This window comes from Ambystoma mexicanum, chromosome 8, assembly GCF_040938575.1.
Source record: "Ambystoma mexicanum isolate Mex_15411 chromosome 8, UKY_AmexF1_1, whole genome shotgun sequence".
Taxonomy (NCBI): domain Eukaryota; kingdom Metazoa; phylum Chordata; class Amphibia; order Caudata; family Ambystomatidae; genus Ambystoma; species Ambystoma mexicanum.
Window position 1 is genome coordinate 1,698,450,951 of NC_090929.1, and position 24,213 is coordinate 1,698,475,163.

At 46.5% G+C, this 24,213-nt stretch overlaps 1 protein-coding gene across 1 annotated transcript in view; it reads left to right on the forward strand.

Moving 5' to 3' along the window:
* Window positions 1-347: 347 nt before the first annotated feature.
* Window positions 348-24,213, forward strand: part of LOC138473469 (deleted in malignant brain tumors 1 protein-like) — a 376,653-nt gene continuing 352,787 nt past the window's right edge. Inside the window, exon 1 of the mRNA XM_069612115.1 lies at window positions 348-728. Coding sequence (XP_069468216.1) covers window positions 362-728 — 367 coding nt within the window. The 5' untranslated portion in view covers window positions 348-361. The remainder of the gene's footprint in view (window positions 729-24,213) is intronic.

Consider the following 24,213-nt stretch of genomic DNA (forward strand, 5'->3'; position numbering starts at 1 on the left):
CCTTTTTTGTTCCATACATTTACTTGCTGTTTTGTAATGTAGAAAATTGCATGCAGGGTACCCAACAATGCATAAGTGCCTTTATTGGTGTTCCCCTGCATGCAGTTAGCTCTTAGTAGAAAATATGCCTTTAGACAACCTTTGGAAAAACAATGTTTGCTGGTCTGGAAGTGCCTAGCAGCACATGTATGCCTACTTTGTGGTCATGTCTGACTTACTTAAAGCAACACTTGCATTAAATGCTGACATACTGAGTGAATTAACAAGCATGGTTTCACATGTTTGCATGATCCTATGCACTTGATAACAAATGCATGTTATTGTTGTCTCTGTAGCCGCACAAGATACCCAAACCCTGGACATGCGTCTCGTTGGCAGCGGGCAGTCTTGTTCTGGACGAATTGAAGTTTTTTATGGAGGTGCCTGGGGTACGGTGTGCGATGATTTCTGGAGTTCTGCAAATTCGCAGGTCGTGTGCAGACAGATGGGATGTGGAACTGCCGTGGCTTCTCGTGGTGGGGCCTTCTTTGGTCAGGGCACTGGAAGCATTCTTCTGGACGATGTTCTCTGCAAAGGACAAGAGGTGCACCTGTGGGACTGCCCCAACCGAGGGTGGAATGTCAACAACTGTCTCCATAGTAACGATGCTGGGGTTGTCTGTTCAGGTACAGTATTAATTAATTTTCCGTATTATAAAAAACAATGTATTTTCAAAGTGTGTACAAAGAGTACATGAATGGAGAGATAAAAAGACAGAGGAGGAAAGCATTTTTAACTCCCAGCAGGAGGTAATGACATGCAAGCCAGTTTTTAGAGCACGTGGTACAAAACAGACTGCCATCAAAGCTGCATGATTGCTGTCCCGTGAGAAACATGGGGAGAGGAAGTTAAAATCAACATGGACATACTCTAGACTATATTGTGTCCTATAACATTAATCTGTAGGTTTTACTGGATGATCATTTAATACTGAACCATTTAGATAGCAAAGTCTGCCACCCCTTAAGATATTAATTAAGTTTCTATACTTTGATCCCTGTTGTTCTACACGAAAAATAACTAGTATAACAAAAGCAGTTTCCATAACAAAGTACTCTGAATCTGTTCAGAAGAGTGTTACTGGAGCGATTAAATCCTGATGCAGAATGTTTGATGCTAGGATTGGCTCTTTGCCACCAAGGCCTGTATACAAATAATACAATCCCTGAATTCCAATAAGTTAAGTTCAAGATGAAGGTACATTATCAACTACATTTACACATCTGGTTTCAAGTGTCCTAGACTGCATAAATATAACTGTGTTTTGAGCAGCTCTCAATCCAATGCAAGCCATATATGTCTGAAACTTTCCCACTGGCTTTTCCGCAGACGCATTTCACAACTATTGGCTTTGACTGCTTCTTTTTTCAAGCACGAGTGACTAATATACACACCATTATTAAACCCCTTCCAATTGCATAAAAGGGTTACATTGTGTTCACTGCAATTCATATGTGAGGGATCTGACAGATCCAAAAAAGCTTGGTTAATTTAAAATGCATTTGTATCAATGCGAAAAGCAGATATATAGAAACTATGAAAAAGAGTTAATTTTTAAGTTGTAAGGTTTAAAAAATATTTTCTCAGAAAAAAGCTTTGTGTAATGCGGAAATGAGCTTGCATAGCAATTTATCTGGGATTTCTTTGGTTTATTATGTAAGTACAGAAGGGAGAGCACAACAATTCCACAGAATGTATGGCTGTTTGTTAAACATAAGAAGTGCATTTATTTTGAAAAGCTTTTATAATATTTTGTATTTTATTGACATTTATTAACCGCCTTCGCCAAGACGATTTACAAACAAGAATACCGTTGGTACACAAATAATGAAGTAATGAGTCCAATGACAAACAGCGGGGGAAGAGTTAAGAAGAAGTCAAGGAAGAGAGAAAAAGGGCCTTCAGATGGGAGCAAAAGATGTGAAGAGAGGGGGAAACGCGAATGTCTGATGTCAGTGCATTCCAGTGCTTGGGGGCTAGAAGAGAGAAGGAACGGAAAGGTGAAGAACACAAGGCGCTTGAGGGGAAGAGAGAAGATGAAGGTGCTTAGAGCCGAGAGTACGGCGAGGGCAAATAGAGGGAGACGAGGAAAGCAAGATATGGAGGGGCCTAGCCATGACAAGATTACATGAAAATTAAATGAGTGGTGGGAGTCATAGGGGAGAAAAGAGGTTGAAACACGATACTGTGTAATAGAGGAACGAGGAGGAAGTGAGATGAGAAGACGAATTGCAGAGTTGAAGACCGAGTATAGAGGGGTGAGGTGGGAGCCAGAAAGTCTGAAGACCAGAGCAATAATGAAGACGGGAGAAGAGAGAAGAAGTAATCAAAGGTTTCGCCGTGTGAAAGGAAATGTAAGGAGAAATCTTGTGGAAATTGAAAAGAATGAAGCGACAAGTACAGGTAGTCAAAGAAATATAGGAGGCAAAGTTTAAGGAAGAGTAAAAAAATAACACCAAGGTTACGGGCTGAAGAGGGGAAGAAGTGAAGAGGGAAAAAGAAGCCCTACAGGGAGAAAAGAGAGGTGGGGGTGAAAACAGAGGGAAGTAAAGGTTCTCAGATTTTGAGGAATCAAGGAGGAGAAAGTGGGAACGCCTCCACCCGTGGACAGCAGAGAGGTAGGATGACACAGAGGCATGAAGAGAGTCAGAAAAGGTAGAAAAAGAAAAGAAGATTTTCGAGCTGTCCACATAAAGGTGAGAGGAAAGATGTAATGATTTAACAAGAGAATAAAGCGAAATATTACTGTAATGGTACAGAAGTAGGACGCTAACACAGTGGTGGCATTTTGATAATTAATTTATTAATACCAACAAAAAAAGGAAAAGAAAAGCCTATCTTGCCCCGCTTACTATGAGTCGTTGCCCTACCTCGACATAAACACTAAGGACCTGGTCAGGATTTCCATCCTCTGTCTAAACCTATTTCCGTCCCTTACACTCATCAACTAACTAAAGAAAACTGGATGTCTCCTTGCTTCCAGAAAGAGGTTTTCCCACTCCGGATGCTGACTCCCAAAAGCGCAGTTCCTCTTCAAATAATGTCTATAGTTCAATCTTAAAACCAATACAAAGAAAATTCAGCTCTGCAGCCTCCTGCAGGGAACCTCTTCCTTGGTTCCTGTTCGCTTTCTCCCATAAACAAAAGTTCCTTACAATCTTCTGGCAGGATCCTCCTCCCCAGCCATGGTACAAAACAATCCTTCTCCGTTGTTTGTCAAATCTGGTACACTAGCCTGCCAGGCCTTACCGTAGACTTCCGAATGGTTTATCAAGTCTGGTTTACTAGCCTACCAGACTTGATGTTCGCAGCTTTTAATTCTCTTGGACTAAAGTGGGTCTTTGACCCTTTTCCATTCCTCTGATTGGCCTTGCCCGTTTCCATCTGGGTCCGAGACCCTGTTCCTCTGCTTTAACGGGTTTCCTGTTCCCATTTTACTTATTGTTCATTTGGACAGACCAAGTATACTCTCCTGCCAGGTACTATCCCTCGTATCAGTGTATGTGCCTTCACTGTTATCTCTTTGTACCCCTTACTATGGGTTCATCTCTTTCACCAAGTTCTCATATAGCTGTATGTTTCCTCTTTCATCCCCTTGTGCTCTTCAGGATGCTTTCACGTGATTTACCAAGTTCCCCTTATTCTGTATGGGATCCCTTTCGCCCTCCCTTGTGATCGCTGGGATGCCTTCACAATGCTGCTTAATTCCTTTAGCTCCCTTAATGCTCTGCTAACCTGCCCGGCCCTTTCTCTACCTTTGGGAAGTCTCGCCATGGTCTCCGGTCCCTTCAGTGGCTGGGGCAGAGCTTCATCCATGATGCCTCACTCAGCTTTCTCCTTCCTGTGGCTATGCAGCTCCAGACTCTCTTGTACGCCTTCAGCTGCCCTCGTTCTTGATCTCCTGCTTTCGCCAGTCGGGCTTCCCGCTTCTCTGCCCCTGGCCAGGTCTGTCTTGGCAGGACCTCCTGGATACTTGCAACCCTCTGTGTCTCAGCTTCCAGCCTTCGGGTCTTTCGCTTCGGTGCAACCGTCTCGTTCCCTGCTCCTCCAGGGCTGGCTTGACAAGATGGTAAGTCCTTCTTCCCTTTTTATGCTCAGGGTTCTTGTCGAATAACTGTACCACGTGTGTTGGTTCTGCAGTGGGCCTTCTCCTTCTTTCACCAGCTTCCTCGTTGCAGTGATATTTTGCGTCCAGTTTAGGTGAGTCCTAATCTTCCTCATCTCAGTCCTTTCATGGAAACCCTCTACCTTATTGTTGTATCCTGCATTTGTATGAATGAGGTCTGAGTCAGTTTGAGAGCTGAGTGGAATGCTAGGGGAACCTAGTATAGGAGAGAGAGATCATTAGTAGCATCTACCCTGGTTCCCAGCCCAGCTCCAAGTTCCCAACCGTCTCCCTTGGAATCCCCAGGTGCCCCAACACTCCAGGCTCCCCTAGCATTCCACTCAGCTCTTTCACTGACTCAGACCTCATACATACATATGCAGGATACAACACATCCCCCCCTTCTACAATCAAAAGAAAACGCACAAACTCACAACCACGCTAGGAGAAACAACCACAACATTTCTACTACTCCTTCCACCCTGGCCTGCCACACCAGGGTCTCGGTGCCGCCACCACCAAGCACAACCTTGCCACAAAGGACAAACAAAAACCAGAACTACAAACCAAAACCTACCAACTAAAACACCTACCGCCAGGCCTGCCACTCCTGGCCTCAAGTCTGCCACACTTGAGCACAAACCCAACATCCCGACAGAGGCTAACTCACTTGCCAAAATAGTGTAGCCACGAATCTAGAAAATGTACACAATGGCCAAAAACAAATAGTCCTAAACATGCCAAACAATGATCCCATGCATTCTAGCAAAATATCCCAACAACCATGTCTCATTCTCCTCCCCTAGAAAAAACATGAAAAAGGAATGAAAAATCTAGAAAAGAGACATACGACACAAAGATCACAAAACATCTCACATACATACTACAATTACACAACTACTACATACTGTGTGCACACTTGCGTAAAAAAACTCATGGCTCCACTTGCACACACATTCGCAAACTTCAACTCACCCTCCATGCTGCAACTACAACCCATGCACAACACATACACAAAATCTGCATAATACATAATATGCATTTCCCAAAATGTGCATTTACCCAAAATGTGCATTTTCCCAAAATTACATTCCCAATATGCACTTCAAATTCAAGGTGAAAATAATCAATGATTCCCCAAACACATATGTGCATTTCACGAAATTTAGAGCGTTTCTGCATTTTAACTCCTACAAATGTGTAACAAGCTATAACTTAATTCTAAAGTATTTCATTGTGCCTTCAAAGTCCTTTATAGCTTAAGTAACTCTACGCCAGATGATCCTTGAATGCAGAATGTGTAACTTCTAAATATATCTTCCGTTGTTTAAACACTCTATCACGATGCATAAATCCTTGGAAGTTACAGTACCTTATTGGCAGAAATATCAGTTTTCAAACATATGTCCTCCTCGAAAACGAAGCTCAAATAACCCATTCCGGTTACGGCAACGGTTCGTAAATAAACTCACTCCCCTCCTGGCAACTTCCAAATGGCAACTCCTTCTTCCTCATGAGGCATAATTACGCTAACCCACGAATCCAGGCATGGGTCGTAAATAACACACCGCTCGCCTCGCAAATACGAATGGCAACACCTGCATCCTAATGCAGCGTCATTACGTTGGCCCACGACTTTAGGGCCTTTCTTCTAACACGGCCTCCTACTATAGGCATACAACACTGGGGATCCGTATGATGGTGCAGAAGCAGCATTTAGTGCGTTCCAGCCAACGGTTTGGCTGGAACGCAGGGGGCTCACGTGGGCGCGCGCCACCCAGGACCCCCCGAGCACCCTCCAAAAATGCCAAATTACGTTTACATTTTTTTTTTCATGCTGCGGTGCACTCCTCCACGGACTGCAAGTTCCATGATCCTCTGCAACATCAAAAGCGCAAACGGCGCTAGGATCATAAAAAAAACGCCAGCTGCTCACTGGTAACACCTGATTTTTTGCCATAAGGCCACCAGGCTCATTACTCAATGTTTCTGCTGCCTCATGTACTCACTACAGGCTTTGCCTTAGCCTGTCTGATGCCTCCAATGGTACAGTCTGTCACCTCCTTTATCGGCGCCAACTCCAGATTTGACTCAACCAGCTCACTCACTCCAGAGCTGTTTGGCGTTGGCTTATGGGCATTTCTCTCCTATCATCCTTCACTCCAAGGTTCGCTTGAGTTAATCCTCGTTGCCAAATGATGTATCTGTCATGATCTCTGCTTCCAAAAGATCAGGACTTGCCCGACTCCCTTGGAAGCAGACCCATAACCCCGGTTCCGAGTGCCAGCCAGTCCCAATTGGGACCTTTTGGACCCTGTCCTGGCGCCAGTGGCACCAGGCTCATAAAGATGCCCAGTCCCAGCGCTGGAAGCGCCGGGCTCATAATGCTTGGGTGGACTTACCTGCAGCAGACCATGCTGCTTACTTACCTGCCAGTTGAACCCCTGATCCTCTTCTGTTTGGGACTACTTTTCCTGTTGGGTGGGGCAGGAGCCACTCCCTAGGTTCAGAACACTGGAACTCTTCTGGAAAGCAGGAACTCTTTTCTTACCTAGGCGTGGCTGTGGAAGGAGACACCTAAGCACTACAGGAGGCTATTTAAACCACACCCGATGGATGAATCTTGCTTTGTGTTATTCTGCATTCTCTGCAGCAGAACGCTCATCGTGTCTTCTGCTTCTGATCCTGGGCCTAAGGGAACAAAGGCTTACCATCCTGGAATCCAGTCTTCAGCAGCACCTGTAAAGACAAAGAAAGAACAGGTTAGCACTACGGTCTTCAGTGGCAGCGCATCTCTTACCTGGTCCATCGGCTGTCACCAACGCCTCGCGCTGCATTCCGGCATCTGAAAGACAAAGGCTTACCTACTCTTCGCATGCTCCGGAGGTCTTCGCACTGCATTCCGGCATCTGAAAGACAAAAGCTTACCAGCTCTTCGCACGCTCCGGAGGCCTTCGGCGCTGCATCCCGCATCTGAAAGACAAAAGAAGGTGCGTTTAAAGACATTGGGCAACTTTATTACTCACGTGCCATTACTCCTTCCCACGCCGAATCCAGTGGGTATTCCAGCACCCTTCAGCTTCTCTAAAGCTCCGAACTTGTACCTGCAAGATAAAAGGGACAGTTAGTGCGCATCGTGAAGCAGGCTACAAGCGCTTACTTACGTGCTTCCAGGCGCTTCTATTCCTCACGCGGGTTCGATCCTCAACTCTCATCAGCCCGCCATCCGCCATCGCTGGAACCCTGCAAAACAAGAGATATCATTACAAAAGACTTTTAAGACATTTGAAGTGCCCAGAACTTACCGTTTGTGCAGTTAACGACGGACAGCAGTCCTCTGAGGTCAAGAGGCCTGCACCCTTATCCAGTGAAGAAACTGGTTACGGCACCCTGCCCCGAGGCAGATGGAGAGCTCGGCGTTCACTTACCTAAGGTGAGGGCGTTAACCTTTGGGGTTCTACAGGAGAAGAGAAAGGGAAGAGGAGAGAGGCACCCAATAACCCCAGTTCATTAATCCCATATTTTCTATCTGCAGACATCTTACTCTTCGAGTCAGGCATACAGTGCACAGAGGTCCAGCCCAAAGAGCCAACCGTGTGTTACAACACACCTTTGAAGATACGGCATTCACCCAGTCAAGACCGGCCCCTCTGCGGGAATCAGGTGAGCGTTACAGAACACAAAGCCTACCGCAAAACTCCCACCCAGGCGCTATGGAAACCTCGGATACCGACCAGCTAGCCCAGTTACTTGGGGAACTAAGAGCAGAAGTGCATACAGCCCGTCAGGAGACGAATGCTCTAAGAAGGGAACTGATTATTTCCAAGGAGCGAACAGACGATCTCGCTAGACAATTGCTACAGTCACAAGCCGGACAAACTCCGTTACCCGCATCAGGGGCAAATCTTCCTTCAACATCCTCTACGAACCCAGTGCAGATCAACCTACCTGGGAATGTACCTCTGGCTCCGCCCGAATGATTTTCTGGTGACCCAAAGAGGTTTGCAGTATTTATTAATCAGTGCCGGTTGCACTTCTTATGCCGGCCAGCAGCCTTTCCAACTGATCAAGCTAAGGTAGCTTTCGTGCTTTCGTACCTTAGTGGCAATGCGGCAGACTGGTCGATCCCTCTAGTTAATCAAGATGATCCGGTTCTCCATGATTTTCAAGCTTTTCAGCTCAGTATGGAAAAACTGTTTGCAAGACATTCACAGGGGCAGGCCTTGGACAATGAGCTCCTTTCATTGCGACAGGGTAATCAAGACCTTTTGGCTTATATTGCGTCTTTCAACAGACTGATAGTGGAAACTCGATGGCCTGAGGACAAAAGGATTACGCTGTTTTATAGAGGTCTACGTGGAGAGCTCAAAGATGTGTTAGCCCAAGTAGTGAATCCCCCGCAAGACTGTTCGGACTATATTGACTTAGTCGTTCAAATTGACCACAGACTGCAGAACAGGAAGGCCGATCGTTCCAAGTTTGATGCTCGAGTATTTTCCAAACCACCAACTCCTACCAAAGGAGTAGACTCCGGGGAACCCATGCAAATAGGGGGCCTGAAAGGACCACTAACACAAAAGGAGCGGGAAAGGAGAAAACAGCTGCAATTATGCCTCTATTGCGGAAACTCGGGGCACTTTCTTCGAGACTGTCCGGTGAAACCAGCCAAGAAGGCAGTAGGAGCTGCAGTTACCAGGGTCACAAACTCTGAGCAGGGAAACGACCTCGCCCGACAAGAATAGAGGTCCTCTTGCCAAGCGTTAAAACCAGTTCCGTGACCTCGCATTTCGTGATACCTATGGTCCTCATTAGCCCTGAACATCCGGATCGATTACATGCGATTGAAGCTTACGTCGACAACGGTGCCATTGGCAATTATGTGGATCATGAAATGGTTTTGAGGATGAATCTGACTCTTTGTCCAAAGGCTGTAAAGGACGTCATTACTACGGTGGATGGTACGGAGATAGCCTCCGGACCAGTAACGCATACCACCCAAGAAGTGACGCTAGTAAGTCAAGATGGACACCATGAGAAGATCGTGTTCGATGTGATCAAGGCCCCTCAGTTCCAGATTATTCTAGGAATTCCTTGGTTAGAGAAGCACAATCCTCAGATCGATTGGCGAGCAAGAACGGTTCAGTTTCCAGAATGTGTCTCTACTTGTCACCCTCAACCTGGTGTTGCACTGGCAGCAATTTCCTCGGAGGCTCCCCAGTTACCTCCTGAATACCTAGAATTCCAAGATGTTTTCCGGAAGGATCAGGCTAACTCTCTACCTCCTCATAGGTCTTATGACTGCCAGATAGACCTGATACCTGGATCTACTCCTCCTTGTAGTAGAATTTATGCCCTCACCGAGCCTGAGAATCTTCACCTCCGACAATACCTGGATCAATACCTAGCGAATGGGTTTATTCGTCCTTCCAAGTCCCCTGCTTCCTCAGCTTTGTTCTTCGTTCCAAAAAAAGAAGGGGACCTTAGAACTTGTATAGATTATCGCGCCCTGAACCAGATCACCGTTAAGAATAGATATCCGTTACCTTTGATCCCTGAACTCCTGGACCAAGTCAGAAAAGCATGCATATATACAAAGCTGGATCTTAGAGGAGCCTACCACTTGGTACGAGTAAAAGACGGCGATGAATGGAAGACGGCCTTCCGCACCAAGTATGGGCTATTTGAATATCAGGTCATGCCCTTCGGACTTTGCAATGCCCCGGCCGCCTTTCAATATTTTATGAACGATGTCCTCAGAGAGCTCATAGATGTGTGTGTTGTTGTTTACATTGACGACATCCTCGTTTATTCTTCATCGGAAACTGAACATCGGAAACACGTGAAAATGGTCCTCAAGAGATTGCGTCAACACAAACTTTTCGCTAAGTTGGAAAAATGTGTTTTCAACGTGACTGAAGTTGAATTCTTGGGATTCATATTATCACCTAGCGGAGTGCGTATGGATTCAAAGAAGGTCGATGCAATTCTCAAATGGCCATCGCCATCCTCCGTAAAAGGTGTTCAAAGCATGTTAGGCTTCGCTAACTTTTACCGCAGGTTTATCCCCGAATTCTCTCGAATAGTCCAGCCCATCACCGCCTTGTTAAAGAAAAACAAACGTTTTGAATGGTCTACCGAGGCGGAACAAGCTTTCCAGAATTTGAAGACTAGATTTATCTCTGCACCGATCTTAAAACATCCTCGCCCAGAACTCCCCTACATCGTTGAAACTGATGCTTCGAGCCTTGCCATGGGGGCAGTTCTATCACAAAAGGACCCAGTAACCAATCAGTTGCATCCCGTGGCATTTTGGTCCCGCAAATTCTCGCCTCCTGAAATCAATTACACTATTACTGATAAGGAACTTCTAGCTATCAAGTCCGCCTTTAAGGCTTGGCGGCATTATCTTCTGGGGGCCCGACACACCGTTACTGTGATTACAGATCACCGAAACCTGCAATATTTGAAAACCGCAAAAGCTCAATCCTCTAGGCAACTCCGTTGGGCACTATTCTTTGCCGAGTTTGACTTCATAATTACCTATCGACCTGGTACAAAAAACGGTAAAGCTGATGCCCTTTCTCGGATGGGAGTGGAAGAACATTTGATCAATCCTAAACCTGTACCTATCATTCCCGAACAAAGAATTCTAGGTGTAATCGCCACACAATCCATAGAGGAAGTTAAGGATAAAGCCAGGCTACTGGTAACTCCAGCAGACATACAGAATTGGCATCTGCAGGGAAAGGACTTTACGGTGAAGGACAACCTATTATATTTCCAAGAACGGTTCTACCTGCCCAGCACAGATTTACAGAAAAAGGTAATCTCTTGTTATCACGATTCTTTAATGGAAGGACATCCCGGTATGACCAAGACCTCGGAAAAGATCAAGCGCTACTTCTGGTGGCCGTCTTGGAAAAAAGATATCAGAGACTTTATAATGTCCTGTGGAGTATGCGCCCAAAACAAGAGTCAAAAGGAAAAACCAGCCGGCCTCTTACGCCCTATTGACATCCCGCCTCGCCCTTGGCATACGCTTTCTATGGACTTCATCACCGATCTACCTCCATGCTCCGGATACAATACGATCCTAGTAATCGTAGACCTATTCTCCAAGATGGCGCATTTCATTCCACTCAAAGGCTTACCAACAGCAGCAACTCTGGCCCGAGAATTTCTCGAAAACATCGTCCGACTGCACGGTTTTCCTTCAGTTCTAATTTCGGATCGAGGTAGTCAATTTATTTCTCATTTTTGGCGAAGTTGCTGTCGGTCGGCTCAAATTGATGTGAGACTTTCGACCAGCCACCACCCTCAAACCGACGGACAAACCGAGAGGACCAATCAAACTCTGGAACAGTATTTGCGCTGCATGCTACAACAAACTGAAAAAACTTGGAAAGATATCCTTTGGATAGCCGAATATGCCTACAATAACTCTGTCCACTCGGGAACTGGGAAGACCCCGTTTTTTCTTTTATACGGTAGTCACCCTCGAACCTCGGAGTTGGATCCACTCCAAGATCTTGGAACACCAGCAGTAGACCACCTACATTCTACAATCACTCAAGCCTTTAAGGAAGCCGTTTCTCACCTTCAAAGGGCTAAAGAACAATACAAGAAAGGAGCAGACCAACATCGGAAGGAAGCCCCCCAATATCAAGTAGGAGATCAAGTCTGGTTATCCACCAAATATCTACCTCTAAAAGGACCACGCACATTCAACCCAAGATACCTTGGTCCCTATTCCATCACTACCATAGTAAATCCAGTAGCGGTCAAGTTGGACTTGCCCCCTCACATGAAGATACATCCGGTCTTCCACGTCTCTCTATTAAAACCCGTGCAACCTCAAACCCGACTAACTACATCTCCAAAACCTATTCTAGTTGATGGAGAACTCGAGTTTGAAGTCAAAAGCATCCTGGATTCCAAGATCTCCAAATCTAAACTATTTTACCTGATTGACTGGAAAGGCTACGGTCCCCAAGAAAGATCCTGGGAACCTGCAGAATATGCCCACGCGCCTCGTCTAATCAAAAGATTTCATCGAACATTTCCTAACAAGCCCAAACCCCCGGAGAAGCCCGGTTTGGGAGGGGCCTTGAGGGGGGGTGCTGTCATGATCTCTGCTTCCAAAAGATCAGGACTTGCCCGACTCCCGTGGAAGCAGACCCATAACCCCGGTTCCGAGTGCCAGCCAGTCCCAATTGGGACCTTTTGGACCCTGTCCTGGCGCCAGTGGCACCAGGCTCATAAAGATGCCCAGTCCCAGCGCTGGAAGCGCCGGGCTCATAATGCTTGGGTGGACTTACCTGCAGCAGACCATGCTGCTTACTTACCTGCCAGTTGAACCCCTGATCCTCTTCTGTTTGGGACTACTTTTCCTGTTGGGTGGGGCAGGAGCCACTCCCTAGGTTCAGAACACTGGAACTCTTCTGGAAAGCAGGAACTCTTTTCTTACCTAGGCGTGGCTGTGGAAGGAGACACCTAAGCACTACAGGAGGCTATTTAAACCACACCCGATGGATGAATCTTGCTTTGCATTATTCTGCATTCTCTGCAGCAGAACGCTCATCGTGTCTTCTGCTTCTGATCCTGGGCCTAAGGGAACAAAGGCTTACCATCCTGGAATCCAGTCTTCAGCAGCACCTGTAAAGACAGTCTTCAGCAGCACCTGTAAAGACAAAGAAAGAACAGGTTAGCACTATGGTCTTCAGTGGCAGCGCATCTCTTACCTGGTCCATCGGCTGTCACCAACGCCTCGCGCTGCATTCCGGCATCTGAAAGACAAAGGCTTACCTACTCTTCGCATGCTCCGGAGGTCTTCGCACTGCATTCCGGCATCTGAAAGACAAAAGCTTACCAGCTCTTCGCACGCTCCGGAGGCCTTCGGCGCTGCATCCCGCATCTGAAAGACAAAAGAAGGTGCGTTTAAAGTGTCTTACTATTGTGGACATTGGCATGAAGTCAAAGGGAATCCAGGGGGAACACGTTATACTCCCTTGTCCATAGAACATGCTCTAGGATTGATCATATATGGACGTCTGCTTCCCTCCTACGGCAGGTTCGGGACGTTGAAGTAGGGCCGATCACACTATCCGACCACGCTCCACTACAAACGGAGCTGGACTGGGCTAGAGGTGACTCGGGGCTATGGCGATGGCAGTTCCCCTGCCACCTCCTAAAAGATGCGGTAATTCGCAACGAGTTAAGCAAACTTATACGTGAGTTCTTCGCGGACAATAGGCAAACAGAGGTTCAGGAGGCGGTGGTGTGGGACGCCTTTAAGGCAACCATGCGGGGCGTCTTGATAGCAAAACAAGCCCTACGATCAAAGTAAGAGAGGGCCCTCCTAAAGCGACCTAGAGGATCGCCTGAGGAAGGTGATGGAGAAGATGGAAACAGACAAAGGGACCCAGATAAGTAAAGAGTATAGACACATCAATGGGCTGTGGAATATACTACTCACGAAACAAGTAGAAAAATCCCTGCTTTACCTGAAGCAGAAATATATCCAAGCCAACAAGACCGGCCGACTACTGGCCCGGCAGTTTAGGAAAAAGGAGGCAGCGGGCATGCTCCCGCAAATAGAAATGCAAGGTGTGCAAGAGACCACGAAAACAGAAGAAATCATCCAGGCATTCTCGCAATTGTACACCACATTGTACACCTCCGAGCACCCACACAGTGAATGCCAGAGGGCATTCTGAAATCCTGTCCTTTGAAACACTTAACGCAAAGTCAAGGAGTGGCCCTGGAAAGGGCAATCGCAGAGGATGAGGTGAGAACGGCAATTAAATTGTTGCCCCTCGGCAAGGCCCCTGGGCCGAACGGGTACCCTGCCATATTCTCGAAGCCCTTCCAGGCAGCTCTTATCCTACGCCTGACTTCCCTATTTACCACCTTCCTCGACACTGGCTCCATATCAACAATGGAAGAAGCCAAAGTGGTCCTCTTCCCTAAGCCCAATGTAGGTCCTACTGCCCCATCACACTAATAAATCTAGATGCCAAACTATTCACCAAGGTCCTAACAACGAGGCTGGAGGACATAATCCCGGAACTAGTGCACCCGGATCAGGCTGGGTTTGTTACAGGGAAGCAAACGTTCGACCACACCAGTCACATCTCCCATATTATCGAGAAATCAAACCAAATGGGCCTGAGGGCGCGGGGTACTGGCTCTGGACGCTGAAAAGGCATTTAATCGGGTTGAGTGGTCTTCCTTGTTCGCAACAATAGAAGAGATGGGATTCGGCCCGGTCTTTTCCGCCTCGTCAAAGCCAACTACAGGTCCCCGAAAATTAGGCTAGCCATCAAGGGGTCCCTATCCCAGCTGATAGAGATAAGCAGGGGAACCCAACAGGGTTGCCCCATGTTCCCAGTCCTCTATGCCTTATTCTTGGAACCCTTTTTAGTTAAAATAAGACTGGAAAACGGTACAAGGGGCGTCACCTTTGGAGGGGAAGACCATAGGGTAATGGCGTTCGCCAACGACCTATTAGTGGTTCTCACTGAGTGGGAAGCCTCCCTCAAAGAGTTCACAGTCCTCCCAGAGGAATTCGGCAAGCTGGCAGGGTTAAAAATCAACATTCAGAAATCAGAGATTATGCAGCTATTGGGGGACACGTCCGACCTCCCTCTGGAGACGGGGCAATTTGCTAAGGCGAAGCAGCCTCTTCGGCAGAGGCGTAGCCAGGAGTGTCTAACACGTGGGGCCTGAAGTTAATGCAGTTGGTCCCACCACAGTGACATTAAAATCTGTAAATGCCCACACAGCACTGCTGAGTGGGCATTTCCAGAGTTTGGGTGGGCCTTGCCCCTCAGGCCCTACCCTGTCTGTGCCTCTGCTCTTCGGTACTTGGGGTCTCCCTGACACCATCTTTAGAGAGCCTATATCAGGCTAATTACCCACATCTTCTGGAGACTATCAAAATATGGCTAGCAGAGAGGAGGCACCTAAGTCTATCATGGGCAGGACGCATTAGCGTTGTTAAGATGGTGGTCCTCCCCAGGGCGCTCCATTATTTCCAGGCTCTCCCTGTTGCGATCCCCGGTGGCTTCTTCAACAAGCTTGATAGGTTGCTGCGTGATTATATATGGCAAGGGAAAAAAACGAGGGTGTCGTGGGAGGTCATGACCGCTGCGGTGGAGGCGGAAGGAATGGGAGTACCCAATTTCAAAATGAACAACCGGGCTGCCCAGTTGAGGGTAATCGGAGAATGGTTCGCAGGGAACCCACAACTCTATATGGCACAGGATGGACAAGGCAGTGGTGGGGGCCCCCCTGGGGGAGCTGCTCTGGTGTCCCAAAGTAGATAGACCACCCAATATGTACAGGAGGGGCATAACAACTCTGGTACGGGATACATGGGACTCTATGTTTGAGGAGGGAAAGATCACCTAATTTCCATCTCCGTTTACCCCGCTAATCCGAAACCCCCAGTTTACCCCTGGCCTTGAAAAGGGGGCCTTTGCTAGGTGGGAGGAAGTGGGTGCTACTCACACAAGGGACATGATGAAGGGAGAAGAAGTGAAATCTTTTCAAGAGTGCAAGGACACTATAGGGCTGAGGGGGGAAGACAGATTTCAGTACAGTCAGCTGCGGCATTGGCTATCGTTCCATGACATGAAGAAAGCAGCAGCCAACGATTTTACCCCTTTTGAAAAGTACCTCCTTACAAACTCTGGAGACAGGCAATTGGTTAGCAATCTATATAAGATATATACGAAAGGATCGACCCAGCCCCAATGGCCCTATATGAAAAAATGGGCAGACACGCTACCCCTTCCGTTGTCCGAGGAACATTGGTGGGAAGTGTGGCAGCGAATCCCGAAGCTTATTATGCAAATTAGAGAAATGTGGACAAGAATCTTGGTGCAATGGCATCTAACTCCCGAAAGGATACACAAAATCTTCCCCAAAGTAACCCAGGGGTGTTGGCGGGGGTGTAACGAAACAGGCACCTGGATCCATGTATGGTGGCAGTGCCCTGACCCGAAGCCCTTCTGGGAGGTGGTAATGAAAGAAATGAGGGGTATCGTTGGTTCCCAAGTGATGAAGGATATTGGAAAGGTCATGTTGGGCATATGTGATGTGCTAGATCCCTTGCTACCAAAGCCACAAAAGAGATACTTAGTGTAGCGGCGCTCTCATTAATAGCACAAAAATTGAGGCGACCATCGATACCCAGTGAGCAGGAGTGGCTAACCAAAATTTGGCACTTCGCCACTCTAGAGTGGCCAAACTACTCGGTCCAAGGGGACTATTTAAAGTTTAGAGCGGAATGGGACCTGGTCTTACATTTTTTACACAAAGACTATCGGGAACAATGGTGCCCCCAGAAGCTAAGACTATTGGGCATCCTTTAAGCAATAACCTGAGATGCATTGGACTTTTTCCTTAAAATGCTTGCTCTGGTGATCATAGGGTGGGTCGGGGGAATCTGGGTGGAGGGATAAGGGTGGGAAGGGAATAATTACTGTTACAGTTGGAAAGTTGAAATGCCAATAAAAACACATTTCTTAAAAAAAAAAAGCCAAAATTAAAACCATTCTGAGAAGGGGGATAAACTCACTTTTCCAAATGTACTGGATTCAAATCAGACAAATACAAAATAAATGACATTCTTTAACGAATGCCACTACTAATATGTCTTCTGAATTTATAGCTCGTAAAGTGGGTATAGGGTGGAGAAGGATCATTACGTTCTTCCTGTTCAAAATGAGGCCATCATTTGCTTGCGATCGTCGTTCTATGGATATAGTTATTACCTCCCCTTCTTCTTGTGTCTGTTGGAGGCTTCTTTTGTATTCTCTATTTGTCTGATCCTTACTGGTAGGAAGGGAGGGGGGCCGCAGGGAGGCATTTCTTCCGCCTTGCACTTTTTTTGGGCCATACTGAGGAACTGATTGTCTCTCAGAGGCTTTGCAGCTCCCTTCCCCGTTTCATTAGAGTTTAGAGTAAGCTCCAGCGTATTCCAAGTCAGGGTAACTTGCTGCTGCAAATCGACCATCAATTCCCAAGTCCTTTCTAGGGCCTCACTAGACGATAGAACTGAATAGACTCAGAATTCCAGCTCGGATAGTGATTCATTCTCTCTCTTATCCTTTGAGGATCGGTCCACCCTTGCTTGAGAAGGTCTTGGCTAAAAGAGCGGGCCCGGTTTGACCATGGAGAATTTCATGGTCTTAGCGCTTCCCCTGATTTCTGGTTTAGTCAACAGACTAGCTGATTGAGGGAGTGTTTTAAGGTTGCGTATAAAATTCTTTAGCCGTTGAATGTTGCCTTTCGAATTGAGGCCTTGTTCTTGGATTTCTTTTGATGAAATTGCGGGGCCAAACCCGATGGTTTTGGCTTTCTTCCAAATATTGCAAGCACTTGCTCAGTGGCGACGAGGTTACCGTTGCTCATTTCACTTGCGTCAAACTGGGTTGAAGCTTTCCATCTATCATCAAGCCCCTCAGTGATGGTTGGCAAGGATGGTAATGTAAATGCAACGTCACAAATACCTGGATTATTTACTGTCTCAGAAACCTCTGCATTTCTCCCTTCAGGATTTTGAGAGGTCGGCCCGCTTTTTCCAAGACCATCTTCAATAAGTGCGGCCTCCTGCATCACTCCCACAGTTGACTTTGCCTTATTAAGAGATCTGGAGCCTGAGGTTGTGGGCGGCACCATCTGTTTCTTTCCTGCATCCAATTTAGCGGGTATTTTGTGTGACTGATTTTATGCGCTGACTCTCCTTTCCCTCCTGAGTCCATCATTAAGCTAATACATTTTTAGATTCAAGAATTGCATCCATCATCGATGTTTTATCGGCATGTTCCACTCTTGTTATGTCACAAAGTCTATTTTGCCATTTGTTAGATTGTTTGCTTCATAATTGAGTCTGTTTTTAATTGTTGTTGTAAAGTTGTCCAAGTAAATCAGTTTTAAGTGTAACTTAGCTAAAAGGGTGGCTTGGTCCTTGAAATCATCATTGATTGATTTAAATAATTTGTTGAAAGGAGCTAGTGATATTGACAGAGCTGACATTATCATGGCTTGAATTCGAGCCATCCTAACTTCTTTCACCGAAGGCTCGTAAACCGGGATGGTTGGTGAAAAGATTGAGTCGTGGAGGCTGAACACCGTCAAAGGAGATGAGGAGTTTGATGGAATATCGTAGGGCAAAGGAGATCACCACAAGGCCACTATCGGAAAAGCTATCGCCCCTGCATGTTCCTAAGGGGTCTTATTTCACCCATTGGGGCCTCCCCCACTCCCAGGGCAGGGGGCATCGTGACCTCTGTGCCTCGCTTCTCAGGGGAGATGTGTGGACTGGTTATTCCATTTCCAGCTAGCTTTATTATTGAGTGCGGCTTGAATAGGGGCAATGAGATCGTCATAGAGCTAGATGTTTCCTTAGGTGTTGCATTCAGCTCTTTCCCAGTGAGTTTTTGCAAAGGGCCGCTTATATGTGCGTGAGGGACTGTTTCAGAGGGAGGAGGTTCTTCAAGGGCAGATTCTCTGCTAACTTCTCGATCTCTAATTGCTCTTAACCGTAATTAGTTCCCTTGGGTGTTCTGGTTAAGGGCTTGTTTGCCAATTTTCGGTAGAGATACCGTATTGGGAGAGTTATTGCAGACTCCCTCCAGTTCCACATGATCCTGCTGTTTAGTGTTAGAGGTGTCCGTGATAGCTACCCCCTCAGATTTAGGCAGGGAGATTAGCAAGAAGACCCCCCCCCTCTACTCCTAACATCTCCTCATCAGTGATGTCTAAACGAGAAGGCACCAACCTTTTAATTTGGTCCAGCGATGTTACTTTATTAAGTAGCGTAGGTGGGTGAGGGGCCTTTGGGTGAGTTCTCACCTCTTTGTCTGGATTCAAGCCGGTGCCGGTGTCGAAATCCTCTGATCTGTGGGTAGATGGTAAAGTAGACGCGTCGCCCTGCATCCGAGTCTGGCATCTCGTTCTTGCTTGCTGCGTTTCTGCCTCCATTTCTGTCATTGCCAGCACCCAATGTTCGCCTGATTCCACAGGCATAGAGGAAGTGCCTCCACCCGCCTCCAACTGCCACTAACTGCTGACTCTGCCGACTCTGCAGCGCTCTGCACCTGTGATGAGATTCATTGCAGGCTCCACCGGAACAGGCTCCTCCTTCCAGCACCACGAACAACAGTGATGGTAGACTGCAGCACCAACACAGACAGAATGATCTGCCTCTAACTGCAGACTCTGCCGACTCCGGCTGTATTCGCTTATCAGAGTAGAAAGCATCAGGCAATGACCAATTGCGGAGTACCCTCTTCTGAACCCTGCCTGCAATGACTTTGGGAGGTTCAGAGAGTCGGCCCACTCCTCTGTCCTAGTAAGAACACATTTGGCAAATACCTTGCCCGGAATATCAATTAACGAGATAGGGCTATAGCAATTAAGTTCTGCATGGTCCGCTTTCTTAAATACTGGTACCACACTACTCTGTGACCAAGTACGAGGGAATACCCCAGATGAGCATACTGCATTAAAAACTTTAAATACAATTGGACCCACCAATCTGTAAAGCTGCTGATGATCTCAGAGTGAATTCCATCCGGGCCAGCTGCTTAACCCGTGGTAAAGATTACTAGTTCACAAATAACACAGCTTCAGGAACAAGTTACTGCATTTGTACCTTACATCAATGACAGGTCGCAACTTCCAAATGGATACTGTATTCTCAAATAAATCAGGTGTAACTTATCCTGTGTGACAATCTGTGCAAATTACACCTGATTCACAAATATGAATGACCTTCTTACTCCCAATATTAGTAGTGTGTCAGTATCACCATGCACCCACACAGGGGTACACCACCTGAGGCACAGAAAACCATAAAATTAAACAATAGCTTTTTATTTTTTATCTGACTCAAAAATATTGTTCTACCACACTCATCTCACACATTTACACACATGTTCTCATGTTCATGCCCATTGTCCAACACTTTTTCCTAGAATATCCAGGAGTAAATTAAGTGTCACAGATGACACACAAAGACACACTGAGACTCGAGAAAAGTTCAAAGGTTTTTATTGATTCTTTTGTGTGCCCTACAGCCATCCGTCTCTCTCTCATCTCCACTAGGAATCCCACTCTAGCCCAGGCGCCTGTAACTCCAGTTAGTACTACCAACCAGTAACCCCTACTGTCTAACTCCTTGATCTTGTACTGAGTTTACCAAGGCTCACTTACTCACTTACTTCCTAACTTTCCAACACTTACCAGGTGTTAGCTTCCTAGGCGAAATGGGGTAAGTGCCCTGCAGTTCTCAATCTGATTTGCCTAAGTTGCTCATACCTACTCTCACCCGTCCTTCTCTTCTCTATCTATTTCCTTTTCTAGTCCCCCCTGTTTTCTGTCCCTTCAATGTTCCGCTCTGCCTGGCTCCTACCTCCACCCTTTTGCTGTTATCCTTCCAACCAAGACTACTCCACCTTCCAACCCCTACTACTCTGCCCTCCAACAACTATTACTTCACCTTCTGTCCACTACTACTCCTCCACCCTCCAACCTTACTGATCCACCCTCCAACCTTCGCCCTCCCACCAAGACTATTCCACCCTCCAAACCCTACTACTCTGCCCTCAACAACTATTACTTTGCCCTCTGTCCACTACTCCTCCTACCATTATTATTCCACCCTCCAACCACTACTGATCCAACCTCCGCCCTCTGACCAAAACTATTCCACCCTCCAAACCCTACTACTTTGCCCTCCAACAACTACTACTTCGTCCTCCATCCACTACTACTCTTCAATCCAACCATTACTACTCTGCCCTTCAACATCTACTCAATCACCATCCGTCTGCCCGGTTGCAGCCTTCTCACATTCACACCTTACACTATCCTTATACCTACTTGCCTCACATTGACACACACTCACACACTTTGGAACCACTATCAGTCCCAAAGCAATATCGCACCTGCTCAAACACTCTCCTCCACACGCCGCTGTTCCTTCACTCCTCCAGCTGGTCTATTGGTCATCCTCCATATCTACTGCTGACCTCTTCCAGTGCACCCACAACTTCCTATTTCCTACTTCCCTTCTTACATCCCTCCTTTGCTAGGGATTGGCCTTCTTTCCTTAGCCAACCTCCTTTCTTTGCCCTGCTCCGGGATATGTGTGTGTGTGTGTGTGTGTGTGCAGAGAACATTTGAAAAGGGGCTTAAGCCCAATCACCAGATCGGCGGCTAGTCATCGAAAGATGATGGTAACGCAAGTTCATGGGTTGTGATCTGGGGGTTTCCATTCTCTGTTTGTACTGGTATGGTTCTGAACTTGATGGTTTAGTGAGTTTGAGCAGCAACTCCCACAAGTGCATCCTAACGGGATTGCTCTGTTGTCGTGTCTGCCCTTGCGCTCTCTTCCATACTTCAGGTGACTTTGCAGTGTCTCGAGCTGGCATTAGAGTCGCTTGGGCGGCTTTGCAGGTCCCTTCTGCTTCTGGCAGATTCTTGGTTCGGTCAGGCATCTCATTCGGCATTGCAATGGATCTGCAATGTTAAAACAAATACTGGCGAACATTTTTCAAAAGAGGCACTGTAGGAAGGAGCAGTCTGCAGACAAGCATTCTGGCACATGAGAAGCAATCAGGACTGGACCCCCCACCTTCTTGCCCATTCTAGGGCTATGACTGGGTTTCACCATTTCTTCATTAGCTGACAAGAACTCTGTCCCCTCTTGATGCCAGCTTCGTCACAATAACTCTTGACAATGCGGTACTAACAAGGGTAACTACAAGGCATAAAAGGGTTACACAAGTCTTTTCACTAGTGTCATTGCTTTCGTGAATTGTAATAGTCTCTTGCAAAGTGGCAGACAGGAGGGAAAATCTGCGTCCTCCTCGTTCTTCCCTCTCTGCCTGCAAAGTGTTAGGATTAGGACATGCATAATGTTCATCTGATCCCATCATTTAGATATTTGATGCTTTCACTGTGTGAATTATATTATGGTCATTTTATAGTTCATGTGTTTTCTGTCACTTTACTGTTCTTGTTTATTATGATCAGAGTGCATCAATTTCTTTATCTAATGTTGCAGCTAAAGTTTGTATTATGAAGTCAGCAGCTTCGGTTGTGGAATGTTATCTTATGGAGGGAGGTTCTGGAATGGATGGGATTTCAGTTGGAGATTGGCTTTGTGTTAGTGCCTGCTGTCGTGATGTTTATATCTTAATAAAACAGTTTATCATCGTTCACTGCGTCGGCACTCATTCAACATTGGCAACGAGGAAAATTCGACCAGCGTGTAACACCGGCGGGGCACCCCTGCCCCTGACGGATTCCGTTTTGCTCCGGCAGCGAGTCATTATTATGGCACATTATTACCTGAGTATGCAGAACATTTGATTGTCCGCCCCACCAGACAACAACTAACAGCTGCTCCTCCACACTTAAGCAGTGCCATAACATACCCATCCACAAGGGGGACATACTAATTCCTGTAATTTCAGTACTGACATTGTGCAGCCTGTGCATCATTGGTCATGGCTGAAACGATACCTCCACCTACACCTTTCTTAGCTGAGCCTGGTCGTCCTGTGATCTGGTGCGATAGGTGGAAGGGCATATTCGAAAACTACCTTGTGGCTATAGGAGGGGAGAGATTCAGCTCTGTAAGAAAGAAGGCACTGTTATTACATAATCTTGGGCCAGAAGGACGCAGTATATTCAATGGTTTATTGAGAAGCCAAGGAGAGGAGGCAGGAGATACGGATGAATATGCCATAGCATACATTTTTTCAAAGTACACAAGAATCCTCAGAGTCGGTCGAGTCCTATATAGCCTCCCTCAGAACACTAAGTCACACCTGTGATTTCGAGATATTAACAGATTCGATAAAAAGGGATCAACTGGTGAGGTGCACCAACAATATGAGAATGCAAGAAAAGTTGCTTGCAAAGGATTTTACCCTGGAACAAGCTGTTGAATTAGCCAGAAGCATTGAGCAGACCACCCAATACATTAAAAAAATGAAGGTCGACAAACAAGTATCACACTCTGTATGTGCAGTTGGTCAAAGAAGAAAGCCGAGTTCTGGTGCGAATAGAAGAGATGTATGGAACACAATATGCACCAAGTGTGGTAGTCCCAAACATGGCTCGAATTTCCCCACATGCCCTGCCAGATTTGCTGAGTGCTTTAAATGCAAGCGCAGAGGACATTTTGCGAATGTCTGCAGAGATTCATCAATCAACATGGTGGAGTCAAGAGAAAATAGTGGTGAGACGAACCAGACGACATTGAATATGTCAACGATGACACCCACTCAAGAAGCAACTCCCAGACATGTTTTTCAAATCTCTGCAGTATCCGGTGAACAAAGTGGACCGATTGACGAGTTTGCAATTGAGGGATATAACATGATGATGAAGGTCGACACAGCCTCACCTTGGACTATCATATCACAAGAGACTCTAAATAATGTCTTGAGAAAGGACCTGATTTCACTCAAGCCGGCAAATGTACAACCTTGTGGATATGATGAATCAGCTATTGATATTGTGGGACAGTTTCAAGCACAAGTGTTGTACAAGGGCAGGAAGTGCGTAGCAAACATATTGGTGGCTAAGAAGGGCGCCTCATTACTCGGTTGGGAAGAACAAAGGAAGCTAGGCGTGAGGATTCAAGCTAGTACACTGGAACCAGTGACTATAGCGGAGATGGAGGACAAATGGTCTAGGGAATTTCCAGAAGTATTCACAGAAGGATTGGGTAAACTTAAAAATTTTGAACACAACATTAGACTTAAAGGAAATTCTCAACCTATAATCCACAAAGTAAGACATGTACCCCTAAATATGAGGGAACAATTGTGTGAAGAGTTAGCTGATCTCATGAGCAAAGGCGTAATCGAACCTGTGGGAGGCACAGAATGGTTATCACCGGTGGTATTAGTTTCCAAAAGCAATGGGAAGTTGAGACTATGTGTGGACCTGAGAAGTTTGAACCAAAACATTCTGGTCGAGAGGTATCCACTACCTATTATTGCTGAAACTCTAGCCACTTTTGGAGAACCCAAATAGTTCTC